General features: G+C 39.0%; 1 protein-coding gene across 9 annotated transcripts in view; it reads right to left on the bottom strand.

Annotated features, from left to right (window-relative positions):
* ESF1 (ESF1 nucleolar pre-rRNA processing protein homolog) overlaps positions 1–23,904 on the bottom strand; it is a 62,192-nt gene that overhangs the window by 14,556 nt on the left and 23,732 nt on the right. For all 9 annotated transcript variants that reach the window (XM_030557981.1, XM_030557978.1, XM_030557979.1 and 6 more), the window contains 3 exons: positions 19,060–19,221; positions 9,643–9,764; positions 6,433–6,523 (listed from right to left, as the gene is read on the bottom strand). In XM_030557981.1, coding sequence (XP_030413841.1) covers positions 6,433–6,523; positions 9,643–9,764; positions 19,060–19,221 — 375 coding nt within the window. The remainder of the gene's footprint in view (positions 1–6,432; positions 6,524–9,642; positions 9,765–19,059; positions 19,222–23,904) is intronic.

Raw genomic sequence — 23,904 nt, 5'->3', positions numbered from 1 at the left:
ACATTTATTCCCTTTTCAGAGAGACTGCAAAAAGAAACTTTAATGCTCTTCTTTCCTATTCTGAAGCTTCACAATGTTCTTCTTTCCTATTCTGAAGCAAGAGATCACTATCAAGTTAAGAAGCCTACTCAGCCTTTATCTTTCCAAGACCACAAACCAAAAAAAATCACTCCTCATTATGTAGACAAAATATTAATTTTCATATGAAACCCCTAGGAAATATATACACTGAAGCTGGCTCTTTATTTACCTTGATAAATTAAACTCAATCATGTAATGCCAACGTCCTTCTGAATTTTTTTTTTTGTCTATTAATATTAACCCGAGATGACCAATACTGAACTGCCATTTAACAAATTCCAGTGGAAGAAAAGGAAAGCTTCTAAAATACATTTTAAAGGACTGTCTACATGCACAGTTAAACTAGTTTTAAATAGATTATTTTAAATAGAGTTACATGGGTACAAAAGCCTATATAAATATTTATTTTAGTTTAAATAAGGTTTTTGTTTGTTTTAGCTCAAGATAAAAATCTATTAAAAAAATTATTTAAATAGGATTGTTTAAATTAAATACATTATTTTTAGAAGAGAAACCTATTTAAAATTAAATTTGAAATTATGACATCCTATATTAAAACTTAAATATTAGAGAAAAATCAAAAATCACTGAACTGATGGAAGTCACTGGCTAAGCACCTAGAACCAGGGCTTCTTGAAGTGCTAAACTAGTTTTTGACAGGAGAAGCTTCTTCTGCAGGTGCAGACAGAATATTTTCATCATTTCACTTTATTTTTGTAATTAGTTCAGTTTAATGACTAGTTCATTCAAAATTAAAAAAAAAAATCAAATGGGAGTTGAAAAAGCAAGAATGCTTGTTTTCCTCTTCCAATCTATGAATAAAACCTAGGTATGAGAGCATGAGATCAATTAGTTCTAAAATCTTGAAGAACATGGTGAACCAAAACATTAAGTTCAATACTTCCTTTGTTTAATAAGTAATTTTTTAATACAAAAAGATGATGTTTTGATAATTTTTTCATATGTATCCAGAACTTTAAGGTAGTTTTATGTAGCTATTAATAATAATTTAAAATGCTGTTATTGTTCATTTTTAGATGAATTCCAACACCCATCCAAATACTTTCCACAAACCACGAGTAAAAAATTAATCTAGTATATAATAAATGCATCATTCACCATTTTCTAACATAATATAAAAAATAAAGGTTCTGAAAAAATGTACATTAAGCTACATAATTGCTGAAATACATTATGCCTAGATATAACATATACTCTTGGTTAGCAAAGAGAAGCACTATGTTTAGGGTAAATGTTATATTTAGTTGCAAATCAGCACGGTTTAATGGTTACCAAATTGTGAGAATCAACCTTTCTTTAGGAAAATAACTAAAAACTTCAACTGCAAAACAAGACTGATATAAATAATTTATTTTAATCCACCCTAGTTTATTTTCAATTGATTAGGAACAGGTCTAAGCTAAACGGAAATAAACTACTAAAACCAAACAAAGTATTTATATCAATTTAACTAACATGATTAATTAAATCAGTTGAATTAATATGGTACAAGTGAGCATGTACACATGGCCCAAGACTCTCACAACTGTTAAGATCTGTGTGAGAGTGTCTCATGGGTCTTTGTTTAAAAGCCCTTACGTCTGCGTTTTCCTAACTTTTGCAAGCCAGCTCCCTCCCCTTTCAGGACAATGAAACTAACTGTGTGCTTTCCCTCCCCATCTTGGAAACTCACCTGCAGAAGATGGCACCCTGCATCTGAAGAAGAGGGTTTTTTACCTACGAAAGCTTATGCCCAAATAAATCTGTTAGTCTTTAAGGTGCCATGGCAACCCCTCTCATACTTATTACCCTGAAGCTTTCTAGAACCAGCAGATCCGGTTCACTGGTTGCCTCAAAGCAATATTTGATGCTTCAGAAGCCAAAATCTGTTGACTGCAGCAAGGTTTAGATGTCCTCAGCACACTGATGCACCCCAGATGAGTAGCACTAAATTCTAGGTCATCTTAGCCTGAGAAATCACCTCAAGAACACTGAATGACAGCCAACAGCCTCTTAGCACACTGACCAAAGCCTTGACTCCTGGCAGCTCTGCATCAAAGCCTCCAGTTAACACTCCATATACCAGCACAGAAATTGGAGATCAATAAAATGGTATCAATTTACATTATCTGAATTATTCCAATCATTCCATTTAATGGCTGATACTCCCTTGAAGAGGAGTATCAAAGCATAAAATGACAGAATAGTAAACAGCAGTTTGGGATTCTCAGCACCTTAGGAGCCCAGTTTATACCAAGCTGGCATCTGCATCCAGAAGGTAATCCATATCAACACAAGCAGTTCTGACCTCAGTGCAATTATCATTCAACTTTGCTTGCAGTGACTATCTGAGGATTGTCTGTGCCAATGCCTCTTCCAGTAGCATCAATTACTCCACCTCTTCAAAATGCACCACGCAGTCACTTATATAAGATCAAGGAGGTGAACCTGGAAGCATCCAGGATTATTTGTATTCCAAAGGAAAGGCTGGGTGTATTTGGGCACAAATATAGATTTACTTATAAGAGAGAACAATTTGCTCTGGAGAATCCAACTTTCAGCCAGTTTTTGCAAATCCTGGGTAGGACATCTGGGTTGGGTTTGGCCCCACCCAAGAATTCTCAAAGACCAAGAAAGATTGGTACCTGGTCTAAGTTTTGCTCCCATGGATGTGACCTTGCATACCTTTTATAAGGAGATGACAGCAATATAGAAGTCCAATCACACTCCAATCTCAAGCAGTAGAGAAAAATATGTATTTTGCCAAGGACTCTGATGGCTACATATTCCACTTCCCATAAGTTTGTTGATTAAAGGGAAACAGATACTTGAATTTTGTTGTTGGCAGTTATTTGCAAGAAGGGTTTATTCAGCTTCAAAGGCTGCGTTGAATGTTGTGGAGTACCCTGACTCCATCAGAAGTCAAACTGTTAAAGAAGGTTCACTCCCGTAAAGCGCTCTGCCAAAGACCTCCCCTAAGAGATGGCAACCATCACACAGGAGAGAGTTGACCAGGACAGTCACCGAAAGGATGAAGGCTTCTTTTGTGCAGCATGGTACAGAAAGCTGCTGTCCCAGAAATTGCACTTTATTACCTCATAACTTCACAGTCCATCCCTGCTTAGCTTTTGCCCTTACAGAGTCCCTATTTGGATTCAGAATGCCCATTTCTGAGATCAGGGTGGCCCAAAATCTCCTGCCTCAGTAGTTTCTTCTTGGTATCTCATGTCTGAATTAGCCAAATGTTCACATTCTTTGAAGCTTTGTCAATTTGCTCATTTTTGTTATAAGAAGGAATATTGTCCATCCTTTTAATACAAAAGTTGCATTTTTACAATACTGAGCATTTGTCTTCTTTTTACACTGCCTATGCTTTTGGTTATAAGACACAGCCTTATTCACCTTTGAGCTATTTAAGGTGGGAAAATTGTGTAAGAACTACCTTCAAAGAACCAGAATTGAGAAATTCTCCAACTCCCTGCAGAATCTGGGAGCACAGAGGTCCACATGTAAAGTGATGTGCTATTGTCTTTAAAGTGCAATGTATGTATATTTTTATCAATTATAAGGGAGAAGGGTTATCACTGACCCACTTTAGTGAGCTATTGTTTTTTGTGCAACAGGGGAACTGGATAGGAAACACTAAAGCTGGAGTATTTGCAGTTCAGGGCACACAACCAATAGGGGTGCCTTTTGTACAGCTATCAGGAAGGCTAAAAAGCACTGACCTAGGGAAGTTTCCTATCTGTCTCATACTGGCTGCCTGAGTCCTAAGAATGAGAATCCGTTAAAAAGAATTATAGATCAGTTGTTTTCCATTTTGCTACTTGTGGCCACATACAATCTTGGGTTTCTTTATCACAGGGAAATGACGTTTATATATGTCCCTATAAGTAGCGTGATATAGAAGCTTGTGTAAACCATGTGCAATAATCTAGGTCAGATCTGTTTATTTTCTAAATACCACATTCCCAAGAACATTATTCAAGAGCAATTCCTGATGCCCACATAAGCATAGTAACAGCACACGTTTGACTAAATAAAAAACACAGAAAATCTGCTACATATTTAATATTAGATCATCACTGAGATTTTCAGAGCCTGAATGGTTTTCCATTTCTCAGTTTTTTTGCTATGTCTGATTAAAGCATGGAACTATAGTGTGTGTAACACCTACAAAAAAAAAAGGAGTGGTGTTTTCTAGAGATTATGAAGTTTAAAAATGTTGCAACAAAGATAAAGAAACAATGTGACTGATTTATGCATAAAATAAAAGACTTATGCCATTAGTCTGTTTGCAGGAAATCACTCTACACTGGTATAAACATTTACCAATAACCTAATAGCAAGCCATCTGCTATCCTATTAATCCAATACACAGCTGGGTTTTTTTCTGAAAGGCAACTTCCTGAAGCATACTACCTTTAAGTGACCACTGCAGTTACGTCATCAGAAAGGCACAATGAAAACCAACCTCAGAATTGAGAGAGGTGAAACATTTACAGCCTTCCTTCACCAATACTGGTACACAGGCAGAAACTCTTCCAATTTGTTTCTGTCATTTGCTGCTGTTTCCACCTGGGGTCGGCAGTGTTCTCTCCTGAGCAGCCATTTTTATTGGAATGGTAGCCTGGTTCCATTCCCATCACCAGTGGGGTTGGTTTTTTATAAGTCTAGATGATTAGTGTGACAGACTGACAATATCCTGTAAAATCCTGGACAAACCTTATGGAATTAAGATAAAATGTTATTGAATTAGGTTAAATCTTCCTGAATTAGGGTGTCTATCTTTGGGAACCATCCACTGTATTAAAAATGCAAATGTGTATGTGTTATTGGGGAATTGTATGCAACTCCTCCAAGAGAATGGGAATGCTAAAGTAATTCCTCCAATTATTAGCCCATTGAAGCCACTCTCTAAAAAGGTATGCACATACTAGTTCAAACTGGATGCTTCAGGGCCCCAACAAACAAAGGATTTTTGGATAAACCTCTGTTTTAAACAGGCTCAGGGCCTTCTTCCTGGTCCAGCAAATGCATAAGTCCCCATGTCCACTGGGGGCCTTAATCCTTAGGGAAGAGTTATAATGACTGGCCCTATAAAGGCCCATAAGACCGTGTGCTTGCTTTGAGCTGAAGCTGTGATGAACTGGAAGCCACAAGGAAACTCCTTGGGTGGGGTATTGAAGGACTGCTCCTGCCAGAGCCCATGTTAGGTTTTGGGTGATCTCTGATATGCTTATTAGCATGCAGAGATTCTTTGATTGTCTTTAGTATGTGCTCTCTAGTGCATTTACCTTAAGACTAAAACAGGCTTGCATCAAAAGAGCTGAATGGTATTTATGACTTGGGCAGTCGTAGTGTTAGCCATCTCTGAAGAGAAAGCAAGCACGTGACAGCAAACAAGAAGTCTGTCTCTGCTAGGAGCAACATGGTGAAGGCAGGGGGAACTGTGCAGCCTGGAAATACTCCAGTCAGAAAGAAGGGAGACATGGGTCTCCACCCAGGAAAGTCAATGTCTGCAGTGGTGAAAGCCAGAGAGTAGGTGCCCTGGTTGGACCTCTGAGGGGAAATCCAGGTGCAGTTGCTCTCGCTCTCAACTGTGACAGTTATCCTTGCATTCAACCGTCCCCACTTTATCCAGGGTTGGGACCAGCAGCCACATCAAGGTGCAGCAGAGTAAAGAGGGGGAACAGTTCACCCAAAATAAAGACACTTGAATCCCCACCAATTTTAACAATCATGCATGTTCTAAAGTCTTGAAACATTCTTGTTTTTTCAATTTCCATTTCCCTCTAAAACCAAAAAAACTCAAGTGTCAGATGACTGCCATGACTTCTGGCTCTTGGTCGTCATTCACACCTTATGCACAGATGCACTCTCAGTTAATGCCTAAAAACCTTCAGGGTACAAGCTCAAATTCAGTCGGGAAACATACACAAAACTTGATATACTTAACTCAATTATCCAAACCTCTAAGGGGGCCCACCAAAAGTTGCTCAACCCTGTGTTTCCATTTATACATAGGGTAAAACTTCTTTGGCTTTCAAAGGCAACCAGGTTCTTTCTTCTTCCCATCATGCGTTTAGGGGACCAGCTGGTAGGTCTGGCACCCACATAGCCACTTTCTGGCAATGGTCACTGCTGAAAGTACTGGAAGAAATGTGTCTTCCCGATATTCCACACAATATAGGCCAAGAGGCACATGCTATCACAAACTGCATATCACAAATTCCACACACAAACCCTTGCAACTGAGCCTTATTTTTATACTTCTCTATTTCTATAGCTTGTTATTTAAAGAAGAGTACATTAAATTTAAACAAGTGAAAATTACTTTTATTAACCAACCTGTTTTCCCAAGTTCCTCAGCAAAGTATGGGTTATTCAAGTCAACATCAGATGGAAATTCATCTTCATTCAGTTCTCCTTTGGCAGTAGCCTATAACAAAAAACAGTGATTTTGCCATTTCCATTTAATATGCAACTAATACAGAAGTTTCATCTAAATGAAACATAACTTCTAGTAGCTGCTACTAATTCACAACTTGAATGACATAGATCAGAAACATACCATAAATTGTGAACTAAGGTGAATGTAAATAAACAATTCTAAGTCTGTATATTACCACTGAACTATAAATCCTACTATGTACACAAAAAGCAGAATCATTTACACATTCAAAGAAGTCTTTTACGTCCATAGAATATGAACTATATAAACATTCCAATTAATTACAGAATCAGAAGAAAACTTCTGGTTCTCCATATCCACACACACTATTTTTCAAGTTAATTATTCAAGGAGATGAACAATGAGTAAAATCATTGCACCCAGAAGAGTGGACAGTATGCACAGCATGTTTATGAACTATCAAGGAGATAATATATCCTTTCTTCTCTACAAAAGGCAGTTCGCAAACATCCAGGTTGAAGTCACTGCCAAAAAAACACAGCTGCTCGATCAATCCTGCTTCATGATTGCCTGTATTCCACAAGCAAAAAAATATAAACTCAGCATATAAAAAACAAGTTCACCGCATTTACTGGCAGATTCATAAAGTGTGCTGGTCCTATTTAAAAAAGGACTAGTCAACTAACAAATGTCCTCCACAAAAACCTTCCTTAGGCAAAAGTGTGGATAAATAGCTTTAGACGGTGCCCTGAAGTTTATCAAATGTGGGTTTAAACTTATAGGGGAAGCAAGTTCAAGAAGTGAGGATCTTTTCCTTAGAACACCTAGCCTCCAGCACATGTGAACCATTACCCTGTCGGTTTTAGTCAGGGTAAATGAGGGTCTTACACTAGCAAGAGTTACTGTAGCCTCTAGAAACACTATTTAACACAAGATGCCAATTTGCTTTCAGAAGTTTTTAGCAGTTACTGATCAAATGTTATTTGTAACTTTGCTTAGAGCAGTGTTTCCCAAACTTGGGACGCCTCTTGTATAGGGAAAGCTCCTGGCAGGCCGGGCCGCTTTGTTTTCCTGCCGCGTCCACGGGTCTGGCCGATCGCAGCTCCCACTGGCCACAGTTCGCTGCTCCAGGCCAATGGGAGCTGCAGGAAGTGGCGCGGGCTGAGGGACATACTGGCAGCTGCTTCCAGCAGCTGCCATTGGCCTGGAGCAGCGAACCACAGCCAGTGGGAGCCGCAACTGGCCGGACCTGCGGACGCGGCATGTAAACAAAGCAGCCTGGCCCGCCAGGGGCTTTCCCTACACAAGCGGCATCCCAAGTTTGGGAAACACTGGCTTTGTTAAAGTCACACAAGTTATTTTATTTAATCTGTTATCTCAGTGTGCTGGGGGTCTATCAGGCCTTCGCTGCCTTCTGCTGGAGCATTAAACCCCTGATACCGCCTGCTTAAAGAACACCTAGGCCTTGGCTACACTGGCACTTTACAGCACTGCAACTTTCGCGCTCGGGGTGTGAAAAAACACCCCCCTGAGCGCTGCAAGATACAGCGCTGTAAAGCCTAGGTGTAATCAGTGCCGCAGCGCTGGGAGCGCGGCTCCCAGCGCTGCACGCTATGCCCGTAGAGGATGTGGTTTACGTGCAGCGCTGGGAGAGCTCTCTCCCAGCACTGGCGCTCCGTCCATACTCGCACTTCAAAGCGCTGCTGCGGCAGTGCTCCCGCAGCGCTGCCGCAGCAGCGCTTTGAAATTTCAAGTGTAGCCATAACCTTACTTAGGCCGGGCTACCTACAAGACATAGGGCTAGTCTACACAGCAGTGCTTTAATGTGCCTTGTGTAGTCATGGCAGAACGCTGGGAGAGAGCTCTCCCAGCGCTCTAAACAAACCACCTCGACAAGGGGCGTGGCTCCCAGCACTGGTGCATTGTATACATTTGCGCTTTACAGCGCTGAAACTTGCTGCGTTCAAGGGGGTATTTTTTCATTCCACTGAGCAAGAAAGTTGCATGCTGTAAACTGACAGTGTAGATAAGCCCTTAGTCCTCCACAGGTCCAGAAGGGCCAAAAGGAAACACTGACGAACAGGGAGGCAACAGGCCAGTTAAGAAGGCTTGCCTGCTTCTTCTGGGGTGAGTGCTGGGTGAGATTAGGACAAAGGAGATGCTTCTCAGTGCTACTCCAGAACCCCAGGTCCAAGTAAGGGCCGTTGCTTAAGCACTGCAACCAAGCAGTTGCCTGTTCTATTTGTTCGTTTAAAGATACAGACAGCCTACTCCTGACTTTGTTATTATTTAACCCTTTAATGACTGACGCCAAGCATATGACACGGGCCATCCTGTTCCCGACAGGCTGACACACCTTGTAAACCAAGGCAGGGAACATCAGCAGAGCCACCCTTGATGAGCAGAAGGCACTATGGGGAAACCACATTTGTGATACAGGGGCTGATTCGGGATAAAGAAAGAAAATACAGGGAGAATTAGGCAGCATGTTAAAAAAAAATAAAAATAAAAAAAAAAGTCTCCCTAACATTCATGTGTTACCATCACAGGAATCAATTCACAAATTCCTTTGGTAAATGAAAAGGCAAAAAAGAAGCAGGGTACAAAGACCAGTAATATGAAAGCAATTCCATTCATACACAGAAATATCCCTCACGTTTACACATCCAGTTAAGCTTTGAGCAACTCCTCAATGCCATTCAAAATGTTTATGCTGCTAGAACTTTGGGAGACTGAATTCTGTGCATCCTAATCAGAAGCCTTGCTATCCAATTATATTTCAGCAACAAGTATGATAGCCACAAACATTCCAGAGTGTAACAAAACTCTAAGATCAAAAGGTAGTTTTCTTGGTAGGTGTACGTTTATTTTCCTTTAATCACACAAAGTTATAATAATATTTACTTTGGCTGCTAAAGACTGACGAAAATATGTGCAAGCCTGTTATGACTAGTATTACCCTGAACATCCTTCTAACTCTTTAGATTTTGTAAGTTACTTGCAAACAGAGTCTCTAAATGAAGGCACACCACACTATCAGCCCCAAAAATCATTTTAAAAGTTGTAACTCCTTTGGATTTAATTCAAGGCAAAATAGAATGGTTATAGGTTTTAATTAAAAATGTGAGTGATCAGAGCATACTCACCTTTCTTTTCTTTTTCAGTTTTCTTTTCTCTTTCTTGTTTTCTAAAAATTGTTCCCATGGAGTTAGCTTATCCTTTCCTTCCAATTTGTTTTTAACCATCTCTTCAGCAGTTTCTTTCAATCCTATGGCAAAACAGAAAACAAACGAACAGGCAAACTTAATTTGCTCACAAGTTATTTCATCTTCTTAAAAAAAACCCTCTAGTACATTCTCATCATCAAAGCCCTGATCCAAAGGGAAATATTTACCATCTTTTGATCCATGCAATTGCACAAAAATCTATTGTCAAATCAAGGCAATGTATCGAAGGGAAAGGTCAGCCTACTGTCTAAATCCTCCTGCTTCATGCTTAAAAAACTAAACCCCCCTCTCCCCCTCCCACACCTCAGTGGTAAGTTGTGCAGATGTCTAGAGAACGAGAGTGGCAATACCCAGTCCTCAGCACTTCTGATTCCCTGGACTGCCTTCTCTCCCCAGCTCAGTCTACAAGTATCACATTCTTAGAGCTAGAGTAACCTGTGTCCTCCTTCTGAGGACTTTGAAGTGCTTCACTAATATTTATTAGTTTTCACAAAATTAATACGGATTTTGGAGGGGAAGAGTGGGGAAATGAAGCACTGAAAGATTAAGTGATTTGCCCAACTTTACAAGCGTTAAAAGTGAGGTTAGAACTATGTCCATTTCCCAGTGTGGCCCATTTCACGGAATGTCTTCCAGTAGTATGCTTCATTAGGAAGCTCCACAGGGATTTTAAATGTTTATATTTTCCCTTCAATTATTGTGCCTCTCCAGCAAAATAAATCAAACCAGGAAACAAATTTAAAATTCCTTGGCATTTTAATTCTACTTCATCTTACAATTCTATAACAAAAAAAGGTAAAATGTAGGGGTTTCACATGAAGTGAGATGTTAAGAGAAAAGGGAAGTATATTTAAATGTAAATAGAGTTAAGGATTTCTGAGCGGTTAGCTCGTTAGGAAATACACAAGCTTATGGGATTCATGTTCAGTTGTGTCCCCCAATTTCAACTTTAATTAAAAAAAATTACGTGTATGCATCTCATGCAGGAAAAACGTTATGATTTTTGGGTTTGGACTATAAATCTGATAGCAATAGAAGCAAAAATAGATACAGATATTACTATTTAGTTATCTTAAAATTGCTCTGAAAAACTGGAATAAGCATTGTGTATTAGTGACATCCTTTGATTTTACAAAAAATAAAATAAAAACAAAAACACCACTTTACTTTCCTCTAAAAAACAGTCTAAGTTTCAAATTCACAAAACATTTGCTTAAACAAACACCTTGATGTCTGACTATTTTGGTCAGGGAGAGGTATCTCAAAAATTAGAAACAGTAGACTTCTGACATGACCGGGAACCCAGATTCAAAGCTTCAAAGGCAACATGCTAACTTTTTAAAAAACGTATTTGTCAACATGAGGTAGAAAATAGGAGGCATGCTCAGATCATATTACCCCATAGTGGCTAAAAAGTACTTAAAATGTATAAAGGAAGACATTCTATTTTTATTTGGGTGCATATTCAAATTATGACAACTCATCAGAAACCAAAACTAAAACTAGCTAAATACATTATCCTCTTATTTATTTAGGATTATCAAATAACCGGAAGTACTACTTAATATTTAGCCTCTATATGAACTGAAAGATCAAAGGACATGAGTAATCTACCATCCCCTCCCTCTACATCCCAGGGGAGCTGTAATTATCAGACCATTAACTTAGATCTTCATCTCTCCAATGTCCTTTTGTCAGGTGTGTACTCTAGGAGAAATACCCAAGTTTGCATTTCCTGACCTGTCAACAATTGGAAGAAGTTCGATATCAGGCTAAATGTTTTGTTGGAGGAAATTTCCTCTTCCCTTTCATAGCAAATTACAAGCTTCACAGTGCTCCCAGGAAAGCATGCACCGCAGAAGTGTAATCTACTTGTTCAAAACCTTTCTACTCATGAAAGGTTTAAAAAGATTAAGCAATTAGACAGTCGCAAGTAGGACAAACCCTTCATAAAAACAAGTGCATAAACTTCTGAACTTTAAAAGAAACATTTAATTAAACACACATTCCTCAGCTATGAGCTATATATGTCCTACCTTTTGCCATGGGTTGCTTTTAGACTAAACTGAATATTGTCATCTCCAGAGTTTTGCCCAAATGAATGACTAGATTGTATACACATTACACACAAAAACACCTGTTAAAAGAACATTTAAAAGTTGCAACATCAAGCACTCTAAAGTTAAGAAATGCCAGAAAACTGAGGTTGCAATCTTAATTCAGCCCCTCTGTGTGTATGATTTATGATATACTCTTTAATTACATGAGCACATACTATTTTCATTTGCTCTGAGGATGAATGAGGATCGTGTGATGAAGGAGACTTATCTTACTGCAGAAGTAACAGGACTAATGAGAAATAACAAACAGTGACCATCATCCAACCAAACATAGAAGCAGGGTAATAAAATAGTGAACAAATACTTAGACAGTCACTACAACTCAAAGAAATAGAGAGGTTATTATAAGTCAAAAAAAATAAGACCACTGAAAAGCCCTGTCAAACCAGAATATTTTTAAAGATACACAAATATACTTAATTGTTTTCAACAATACACATCTTCTTCCTGAAATGCATTGAGAATAGACTTCTCTGTTCCCCAAAAACTGTATCCAAAAAGATAAGAGCAACTAAATTTTGTAATGCTTAGAAAAAAACATGGATGGTCAGCTAGTGACTTCACACATTCTCTCTGAAGACGGCTGATTATAGATAGAAAAGCGTGCTGCATCTCCAGCAGAATGAGGCTCAATCTCAAAGGAGGTTACCAGATTGCTGATCATTTGATCCACCTGGCAAAGCAGGACTTGGAGAATAATATAGCCCTTACCTGAGACTGCCAAATACCACAAGAAAAGCATTAAACTTCCTTCCCAGTTTAGAAACGAATGTCCAGACCACATTCCGAGAATAAAAAATTATTTCTAAGTAGTCAGAAAGCTTATGACTATAGAAGGAAAAATAAATTGTCTTCTTTAGGTATCACTATTATAATCTGGACAGAATCAAGAGCTGATCTGCAGACCACCTCACCTTTGTAATTGAAAATAGGGATCTACGAATGAAGTAAATGAACCACAATATTGTTTTGTCACTTAACCATCCCAAAATGAAAGCCATGAAAAAAAGAACAAAATGGGAGGGAGGGGGAGGAGGAATCTTCATTATCTGTTTGAAAGTAAAGCTCTACGCTGCCAAATAAATGAGCAGTGACCAACCACTAAAAAGTGGTGAGAAACAGTGGGATGCAACTGAAATGTGCAGTAGAAAAGGCCCGAGACCATGGCATTTGAGCACTGGGACCAAATCCAAATAAGCCACTTCTCAGACTTTAAAAAAAAATTAATTCTGACCAGCCCTACTTTTTACAATGTCCAAATTACTTTTTTCTAAATATGAAGAAAAGCCAGGGTAACTTCCACAGATTTTTTTTTTATTTTATTTTTTTTTTAAAAGGGGGATGTGTGGAGATACTTTTTACTGGGGACTTCACTGAGGAATTAGGGGTCTGCAAAGACAGAGGGATTGGCTCGTGGGGATCTCCACTGAGAAGGCTGTGAACAAGATGTTTGCAAATTATTGAGAACAGAATGCACAAATTCCCTAAATCTTCAATCAGGTTTTAAAACAACACTTAAGGGAGATTATGATATGCTGGATGTCCTTCAATCTTATTTAAATTTTGCTAGAATAGGGGACAATAATAAAGGTATTTTTCTAGTTTGGGCTGTTAGACCTGAAGTGGGAGTAGAGGAAGAAGGAAAACATTTCTCCATTCTAGGGAATCCAAACCAACAAATTCATTTCACGTAGCGAGATAAAGGAAGAATCTTGATATATGCATTGTCAATGTGAAACCCTTGTTGCAAGTAGCTGAAAGGAATGTCTGATAGAAATATTCTGACAAGAATACAGAGAACCATCAGTAAACACCTTGGAGGGCTTTTCCATACCTAAAGGAAGAGTAGACCAAAACGAGAAAGTCTTACGTAAAACAGGATCCATCCTCCAGAGACTCCTCAGAGGAGACTGCCTAATAGCATGACTGATATCAGGTTGTTTTTGTTTTGTTTAGTCGAAACTCTAAAGATAAAAAATACTTAATGTTTTCCCAGAGACCTTGGGGGTTATTCTGCAACACTAGGTAGATTTAATATCACTTCTCAAAAGACAAAGTATTAAGGGATGGGACCATTATTAGTACCTAAAGATATTCAGTATAAAGAACTGCAGAGCTCTAGTTTGCCGGATGTAGTGCATACTTTTGTGCACGGCATGAGGCAGAAATACCTCATTCAAAGAACACATTAACCAAGAATACAGAATGAACCATAACACACCCCCTTCAAAGATCATATGGAATGAAAAACACTCTCACTCCATATAATCCTTCCAACAACATATGGCTGGGGTTCTCTGCAGCTTAGGAGATTACACTTAAAAGTTTTCATCCTAAATAAAAGTAATGTTTAAAGTTTCGTTTTAACTCCTGTTTAATATTCACATTTTCACTCTTCCCAAAGGATGACTATTTCAAATTTACTGACAAATGTGAAGCTGGGAAGTATTTGAAAATGATATTAAGAAAATGATTGTGGTCTGCCACATGTATAAAGTCTAAAGCACAGAAACCTTCTATGGGAGTGTGTAAAACTTTGAGGGCTGGCGAACTCTGCCTAAGGTAATTATTGCTTGAATCCAATATGACTGTAGGAAAACAGATGAACAGACACTTGAATACAATCACTCATTTTGTGCCTAAAAGAAACAGTGCTAAAAAAATTGGAACCAAATCTAATTGATTTGTTCTGGTACTGGATTTATGTTTAAATGATTATGATTCAAAGATAACTGAATCATTCACAAAATATGCTTGCTACAACTATGTGTGAAAAGTTGTGCCAAAGCTTAAATTTTAAAATTAATTCAAATCTCAGACTTTCCATTTAAAGTCTTCCTACATTAGTCTCTTATAATTTTCTTTTTATTTTAAACATCTGGTTATTAAGATGCTTTTACAAAAAGCATCCTACAGTACAACAACAGATCTTAGATAACAGCAAGGCTTGGCAATAGAAATATAGGAAAAAAACTAATTCTGAACTAGTCAGGAAATCTTAAAAGTAACATGGTGACTGAAAACTGTCATAGTTCCATTGTTGGAGCTATGAAAACATTTTTCCATATGCACAGAGCATGCATCATCCCCATCGCTTCTACATGCAAAAACACTGTGCAGGGACTGTACCTCAAAAATGATGGAGCATTCTCCATCCTACAAGGCAGGACTTCCTCTGTAATTGCTCCTCTGGCACCTGTGGGCTACTATGGTACCAGGCACTAGAACTCAGAGCAGACAGATAGTATCTCCTATACGCTCAGTAGCTCCACTTGTGGTGCCCAGGCAACATGAAGGAGGAAACAGACTAATGCAATAGGACACTAAGGAGAAGGAGAACAGGAACAAAAGCCTGGAAGCAGATGGATAGGAGCAGAGGGGGTCAGAGCTAAAAGGCAGATGGATAGGAAAAGAGGACACTGGGGCAAAAAAAAGTGTTTATAACCACTAGCTATGCTCCCTTTCAGGATTTAAAATTAAAAAAAGAATTCCAAAGTCTCAACAGTCCACTTTTATCAGCAAATAGCTTTGAAACCCAGGGGCCAAGTAAGTGTCTCATCCCTTCTAGTGGTCCACAGACAAAACAGAAGTTTACTACTGCTATCGGTTACTTCATTAGCTCAAGGAGCAGAGAAACTGTGCTGTGTTTCTAAAGATCCCAACTCTGTTGATGACCCAAGTGGGTGTTATAATGGGTTTTTTGGGATTTTTTTTAAGTTAATTGCATCCAAAAATCTGTATTAAAACATTCAAGATTGTAAACTCAAGTGCTCAAAGTGATAAAATGCCAGTGTAATCATAATTTGACCCTCTTGTGCATCATTCAGTGCACAGGATGGATAGTGCTCAGGGTATAAATCAGGGTTATATAGTGAACGAGACTGTTGTCCGTAGGATCCCTGCTTCATTTGTTGCAGAAGTTGGAAAATGCTCAGTGAATGAAGCAAGTGACTGCAGGAAGGAAAAAAGATGCCCGTATGGTTAAAGCAGTTGAATGCCCCTTGGAGAACTGGATTTTATCCCTGTAGTGCCAGGCAAGTCACGTAAACCAATACTGCTGCAGCTAACCACTAACTGTGTTCCTCATTTTCTGGGTGCCCAATCTGAGACACCTGGAGTCAGATTTGCACAAGTGCTGAGTGCTCACAACGGCAACTGAAGTCTATAGGACCTGGATGTTGAATGTAAAGGGCTATCGAAATTAAATACTCTGAAAAAATCAGGTCCTAGGCATCTCAGATTGGGCTCCCAAAATCAGCAGACATAATTTTGGCTTTAAACTTCAGGATAATACCACTTTGCCTCACAGTGGTGTTATGAAAATAAATTCAATGCTTGCAAAGCACTCCCACTCTTGTGACAGAACAACAGGAAAGCCCATGAGGAATTCAATATTTTATTTAGTGCAGGGTTTAGATGGTGTGTGTTAAATAAGGCTTGTGGGCGCAGACTGAATGAGGATCAAACAAAATACTGCATATCCACCTATTCACTGAGCATCACTCATCTTGTGCACTGAATGAGGCAAAAAAGACAGTATGTAATTATGTTCTTAAAAGACTACCATAATACACATCAAGAAAGACCAGACCAAAGGTTAATCTTGTATAATACATGGCTGAGAGCCCTGTAACTGTGCTTTGCAAAGGATCCTCCTTACTCTTCCTGTCCTACCAATTTTCCACAGACAGCTTCAGCCTCTTCGCCTCAAAGTAACTAGAGAGCTCTCCCCTTTGGTGTCAGTCTCATTAATTCTCCTATCCCTATAGGTACTCTTTTTCACCCACAAAACAGCTTTCCCTAGTGCTCCAGTGAAGGGTTAACTGAAAAGTCATAGTTATAAAGTCACCATATTAATGTATTTGGATTTTTGTAATTATCAGAAATAACTCATGTGTTATTTACAAGATAATTTTCTATATGGAACTGCAGATATTACAACCTATATACCACAGCTCAGTTATCTGTTAAGGATTTTAGTATTCTATGTGTATGCATAGAGATGTTTCAAAAATACAATTTTAAAAACAAAATGGGTAGCTTTAGCTACTTAAAAAAAATGCCTTGTCTATATTCTACAGATAGAACACATTCTTAACAGCAACAAGCAGTTTCCATTGTGGTTTCTAACACTCCTGGGTCTGAAGGTCGTAACAACATAAAATCTTTGTGAAAATGATGTAATAGTTACCGATGCATAAAAATGTTAAGCTCATTTGGATGCTTGATGCCCCAATGAATTAAAAGCCATTCAAGGAGGTCAGACTAGATGATCAGATTGGTCCCTTCTGACCTATGAGTCTATGATGTAGCAGCTACATGTATTCACGTACTGACACTCTGTGGCTAGTGGAATTATAACATGATAATTCAGATGCGCCATTAAGCCCTTCATCTTAATTAACTATAGGTAGTGATGTACATTATTAAAAGTAAACATAGGGAGAATTTACATCAGGGTAATTGAAATTATATCCAACAAGGAAAATTCATGGACATTTTCTGTAGCTACCAACTTATACTTTTAAAAGAAGACGACATTTACTTGTGCATTTATTATTTTATACTTCAGAAACTTCTCTCAGGCAATGAATTCAGATTATGGGCTAAAAAGCAACATAATAGAGGTTGCACTTATTAAGCAGAAGTGATTACAGAGTGTATTCAGACTCACATCTGAATCTCTGAGTTGAAAAATAAATTTTGCTATTTGTTATTTCTGCTTGTACTCCTATATACTAATACAACTATGGAAGAGGGAGATGGATTCTACTCCGACTCACACATTGTCAACAGAATTATTAAGCTACTATTAGTGAGTCAGGTCCTATCTTCAATTATATTCAGTGGGACTGCACGAGTGTAAGCAGAACAGAAACCGGCCTACAAAGTCTAGTACTGGTGATGATACACAAGGCAGAAAACGTAACTTGGTTTTTTATATGTTATGTTGAGTTTTGCAGGGCTGACTTATAGTAACATTGTCTTTTTACTTGCAAAATGAGAAAATAATCTGACCTGGAAAGTCACTAACAAGAAGACAACCCCACACAATACCTTTTCTTTAGCAGCTTCTCATATTATGGACTCCCTTTAAGCTATTGCTCCTTTCCCACTAAGTTTCATTGGAGGTTCAGGCTTCTTTCAATATCCATCCTCCTGTGGTCCCAGAAATCTTAGTGTTTTACAAAATAACTTTGGTGTCTCCTCCATTTCAGGTTCCTGAAATCCCTGTACTACCCTTCTAGTTGCTTAAGGAAATTCAAGGTTTCCTTACCTTCCATAAATTCACAATTTCTGCCTTATTTAAAATTTGTCTCTCTACACCACTCAGATTAGGTTGGGAGGTATAATTTTAAAAGACTTACACGATGATAGAAAAGCCAGGTCATTTTTAAGGGGGATTAAAGGCAGGTTCACAGTACACTCACTCAGTTTGCGACATTACTATAGGGTTTTTTCTTTCTGCATTGAAGCAGAAATTTTAATTTAGTTGAACTACATTATAAAATTCATTTATCAAGCACTGATAGCCTCACCTGTGCCAGGACTACTTCCTACATTCCAAACCTCTGATCGACTTTTTAAACAGTTTCATTTTCTCCTTAAAACTACTAACTGTCAAAATATTTCTTACCAGCCTCAAAATTATATTGGTTTGAGATGCAGGCCATAAATAGTTATATTCTACCCTGGACCAGTGACTTTTGAGGTTTAATATTTTTTTATCCAAATTGGCTAAAAGTTGCTGCTAAACGTTAATAAAATAATGGATATTCTGGGGTGGGGGGAAAAATCAGCATTATAGCAAACAAGATTTTTTTATTCTTGCCAAATTTTAGAATATGGAAAAAGATATCATTTTTTTATTTTCATGTGTGTGAAAAAGTTATGATTCTAAGGTATACAAAAACTACTTGAGAAAAATCTACAAGAATGAAACAGCAAACACGTAAGAAAAACTGGCAAGAGGCACAAACTAGACAAACACTACAGCTGAGGAATTGTGCTCAATCATTGTTTACTTCCATTTTCCTTACTATAACCCATCTGGATTTTTAATGCTAAGAAATAACAGAAAGCTGTTCATAGTTTTGAGTGCTACAAATCCCATGCTTCATGCTATATATACCTCAATAAACGGGCCAGTAAAAATACTGCAAATTTTTCCAAGAGAGAAAAAAAAAGAAACCGCTGAAGTGCCAGATAAATTTACCTGGAACCCATTTAATCTCCATTTCTATATCATTTTCTTCTCGTTTCTTTTCTTTTTCTTGGATACTCTGCAAGATTTCTCTGTATCTGGCAATTTGCTCTTCATCATCCTTCTGGCTTTTCTTGGGTTTGTCATCTTCTGTTTCATGGGCTACATCACCACCTAAAAAAAAGACAAACACTAAAGCTATTGTGGAAAATTGCAGGATATTATGAATGAATATTTGAAGGCAACACAGATAAAATAAGCAAATGATTTCAGGTAGAACAGTCTGGACAATCCTTCTCATCGCTATGAATCAATTCCTTGCTTTAAAAGATCATATAAGAAAAACTGAGAGGATATGGGAAAACTGGATGGCAGAAGAAACTAATGATAGAATGCAGAGTTCTTCACCCCTACTATAGGTCACTAGTTTCTGAAACCATCACAACATATTACTAACTATAAAAATCAATACTTAGTAGTGGTAAAGCACTTTGAAAATGAAAAATGCAGTATAAATGCTAACTAAACAATCATCACAATATTCCCGTGAGGCAGATAAATACTAATGCCTATTTTCTTAACTTCTGTTTGTCTCCTCAATTTTAAATGACATGCCCAGAGCTACAGAAAGGAGCCAGAACTGGAAGTCAGGAGTACCTAGCGTATAGCTCTTTGCTCAATTCACTACATCAGTGACTTCAAGACACTGACAGGTCAGGAAGCCAAAAGCAATGTCCCTATTTTGCCTGACATGTGCATATACAAATAAATACGCAAGAATAGGAAACAAATATATACGTTCTAGAACTTCACAGGTTTGAAGTGAGCCTTTCCCCATATATAACATATAGCAGATCAAATGCATTACTGAGTGATTTGTCACCCTCCTCCATGCCACACATTTTGGGACTCTGTGGTGCCATTATTACTTAGCCAGGATGTGGCATTGTGTGCTCAGAGTCTCTCCTTGAAATTTTACATGGCATTGGCTACTGATTTTTAGCAGCAAGCTTTCCTCTCTCTGAGTTTGCAGGCTCTAGCCATCTGAATGCTGAAATGTATTGTGCAGGAAGTGTTAGTTGTGATTGCTGAATGGGCATAAGTACTGTAATGGTATTGTGGTGGATTATTTTGTACACAGAGTGTACCACCAGAGTTACAATTCGATTTATGATTTTTAGAAAACGTGACATTTTAGACATCCACATCACTTTTAAAATGCTGCAGTTACTTCAATAATAATATATGGAGATATACCTCACAGAACTGGAAGGGACCCCAACAGGTCATTGAGTCCAGCCCCCTGCAAGACCAAGCACTGATTTTGCCCCAGACCCCTAAATGGCCCCCCTCAAGGACTGAACTCAACCCGGGGTTTAGCAGGCCAATGCTCAAACCACTGAGCTATTCCCCCCCCACACTTTTTAAGCGTCACTTCCCTGCAGAGGCAAATTTGATGGGTAGGATGGTCAATATTTGCAGATCAGCATCACTGTTGCTTGCTATTCAAGTGCAAGGGTTAACACACAAGATACAGTAGCTCTTTACTTTAAGGCTAGAGATCGTGAAACTGATGCTGTTGCTTGCTCTACTCTTCTACTGTTCACCCCAAGAAGTGTTGTTCCCCAGGTTGGGAGGACTGCAGATAAAGCAGACCTTTAACTTGGCTGCTGTTTTCCACTTTGTCTAGCAGCAGCTGGAAACTAATCTCTGAGAACCCTGCTAATGGTAAAGGTACATTCTCTCTGGAAAGGGGCCAGGAGAGAGGTGTCTGCTTAGGAAGCAAGGGAAATTCTTGTGTGCATGCCTGGAGCCCTGAATTCAGGGGGGAAGGCAAATTCTTACTTGGGGGCAGGGAGGATGGACAGCTCTATTGCGTTGAAAGAGAGTGTCCTCATGGTCAAAGAGGCTGCCCTTAAATTTTACATTGGTTACTGATTTTTAGCACTAGGCCTATTTCTGAGAGAATCATTCATGAGTCAACTCTCTTCTAGTACTTGGTTCAGCTGAGGAAGGCAGACTTTCATATTCAAACCAATGTCAAAATCTGAATTCTGAGTGTTTTGGTTTTGTTGATTTTTCAAAGAATGTTACTTAAGAAGGTAAAATTAAACAGTCATGGTAATGGAAGAGACTTTCCACTTTCAAATGGCAAAGAATTGTGTTTTCTTTGCTCAGTGAACAGTTCCTAAAACAGTCAATGTTCAACATCACTTTCAAACAATCTTAGCTTAGAGAACAACAAAAAACATTTGACAAAAGCTGTTGGGAGGCCAGAATCAGCTGAATGTGTGTGCGAAGTCTGTTCATAGTTCAAACAGTCTTGCTGCTAGTTTTCAAGTGTCATGCTGTACTGCACAGCATGATAAACCACTTTCTGATTGTGATTAAGGAGACAATGTTTTTCTGTGCCAATAGTTTGTTCAAAGATTTTAGACCAAAAGTGAAATAAAGAATTGCCTTGCACAGAAAGATAATTAAAGACAAAGTTCTAACATATGAATGAAAAGTAAACAAGCAATTGAAAACTGGACTAAAAAATTGTAGATATATTCTGATTTTTTGTACTATTGGCCATTATTGTGTGGCACTGATTCATCCGTTGATATAGACAGAAATGTCAAAGAAAGATATTTCCAGAGCAGTGATTCAAGTTGTGAATTCTATCATTTTAAGAGCTCTTAACTAAGCAAGTGAAACATTTAGAAGTAGAGAGTCTCAACATGCAGGATTGCTGATTTATAGCAGTGTCAGATGATTAAATTAAGGCCATATTCTTGAAATCATGGAATGTTTGGAAGAAGTCAGTTTATTCTTAGATCAAAAGGGACAAGATTATCCTCAGCTGGCAACAGCAGAGTGACTCGATGCTTTTTGCTGGCCTCACTCTACATGCCCATGAGCCAAATATAAAACTTCAAGATTCAGAACGACAGCAAACATCACGTTTGACACCAAAACTTGTTAAAAGAAGCTGGAAACATTCAAGACTTGGATGACAGAAAGCTAAAATACTTCGCTTTGTTGAGAAAACATCTGGAAAATTCAGCAACTTTCATGGATATCCTGGGCAACATCATAGAAATTTACCAATCAAATACAATTGAGAAATCACTGGAAACTTATGCAGGATGGTTTAAGTTCTGACAGATAGACGTTACAATTCAGACCGCCACACAAAGTGTTAAGGACTCTACTACACAGATCCTGAGTGGCTAGACTGAGAGACAGCTCACTGCATTCCAGTAGAATGCTATCTGAAAAACAAGGTTTGTTGACTTCAATTCTCAGCTGGCAAATACTGAGCATGGAAGGACTGAAGAAGAACCTCCTAAAAACAGTTTTTGTGAGCTTGGAAAACACTGCCAGATTCTTTTTTTCCCCTATGAAAAACTAACTGTAGCTTTGCTGATGACCCATTCGGTTCAACTGTACTTGTGTTAACTATCTTCAACAATTAACTGACAACTCTGACATCAGAACATGACTATCAGATTATATAGGTAGAACATGCACAACACTGTAAAGAAAATACAAGCCTTTAATGAATAGCTGACTGCCAAAATGCAACAGCAGGAATTCCGTGACTGCTAGCTCTTCTCCTCTGGCATGTCATGTGTGAAAATACTACCTTTGCAGTTTCTTGGCATGTAATGCACAAAATGTTTGCCATCACAGCACTAGACCTCACGTCCCATCCCTCACAGATACCTGATTGGAGTCCAAAGGGAAATAAATTTAATTAGGGCCCTATGAAATCTGCCTTAACAAGAATGCAGACAATCAAAATATTAATGCGAAATCCTGCTCTCCTCGCCGCACTAGGGCCGCAGCGGCAGGCCGGCAGGATAGGCTGCATGAGTGAACTAGTGCAGCCCCACTTAAGAGTCAAGCTGCTGTGGAGTTGTGCTGCAGAGTCTGCTCTGCCCTCCTGCACAGAGTCGGGGGTGGGAGGGGTGAGGGTGGGCTGATGTCAGAATCTCCCCCTTCCCCCACTGGTGTACCTGCTCTCCGCTGAAGGACACCTGCCTGTGCATCAGCCTCTGGCTCAGGAGTGGTTGCTACTGACTGAACAAGTGTTCAGGCTGGTGAATGCTCTGCTTAAAGAGACAACATGCTGCCACAACACACACACACACACACACACACACACACACACACACACACTCCCCTGTGACACTGTACCTCAAAGTAGCACCGTGGAACCTCCATATTCACCCTGTCATCATGATTATGATGTTTTGTACAAAGTATGCCTTCAGAGGTATCATTTTAAAAGTCTTGATCTATTGAACATTAATATCCTTCTGAATTGGATGTACTAGGTTTGTATGTAAAGTATTGCTTTCTGTGTTACTGAAACATGTTGGGAGAAGCCCACAGCCAGCCTGTCAGCTGCAACAAAGGAGGGCCAGATAGGCGTTAATGGCCCATTAAGAAAAGAATCCACTATCCCAGAGATTTTTCAGAGAAGGCATGTACACCATTGAGTCAGATTAACCCATAACACAGCAAGGATCTTTCTAGCAGCTGGCCTCTCTCCCTCCCTGCCCACACTGGCCATGTCTACATCTAAAATTTTGCAGTGCTGGTTGTTACAGCTGTATTAGTACAGCTGTATAGGGCCAGCGCTGCAGAGTGGCCACACTAACAGCAACCAGCGCTGCAAGTGGTGTTAGATGTGGCCACACTGCAGCGCTATTGGGCGGCTTCAAGGGGGGTTCGGGGAATGCGAGAGCAAACCGGGAAAGGAGACCAGCTTCGCCGCGGTTTGCTCTCGCGTTCCCCGAACCACCCTGCAAACCGCAGGGAAGGAGACCTGCTTGCTCAGGGGTTCGGGGAACGAGAGAGCAAACC

Source organism: Gopherus evgoodei, chromosome 3 (genome assembly GCF_007399415.2).
Source record: "Gopherus evgoodei ecotype Sinaloan lineage chromosome 3, rGopEvg1_v1.p, whole genome shotgun sequence".
Taxonomy (NCBI): Eukaryota; Metazoa; Chordata; order Testudines; family Testudinidae; genus Gopherus; species Gopherus evgoodei.
Note: the sequence above shows the minus strand (reverse complement) of the source record. Positions and strands in the feature narration are given on the sequence as shown.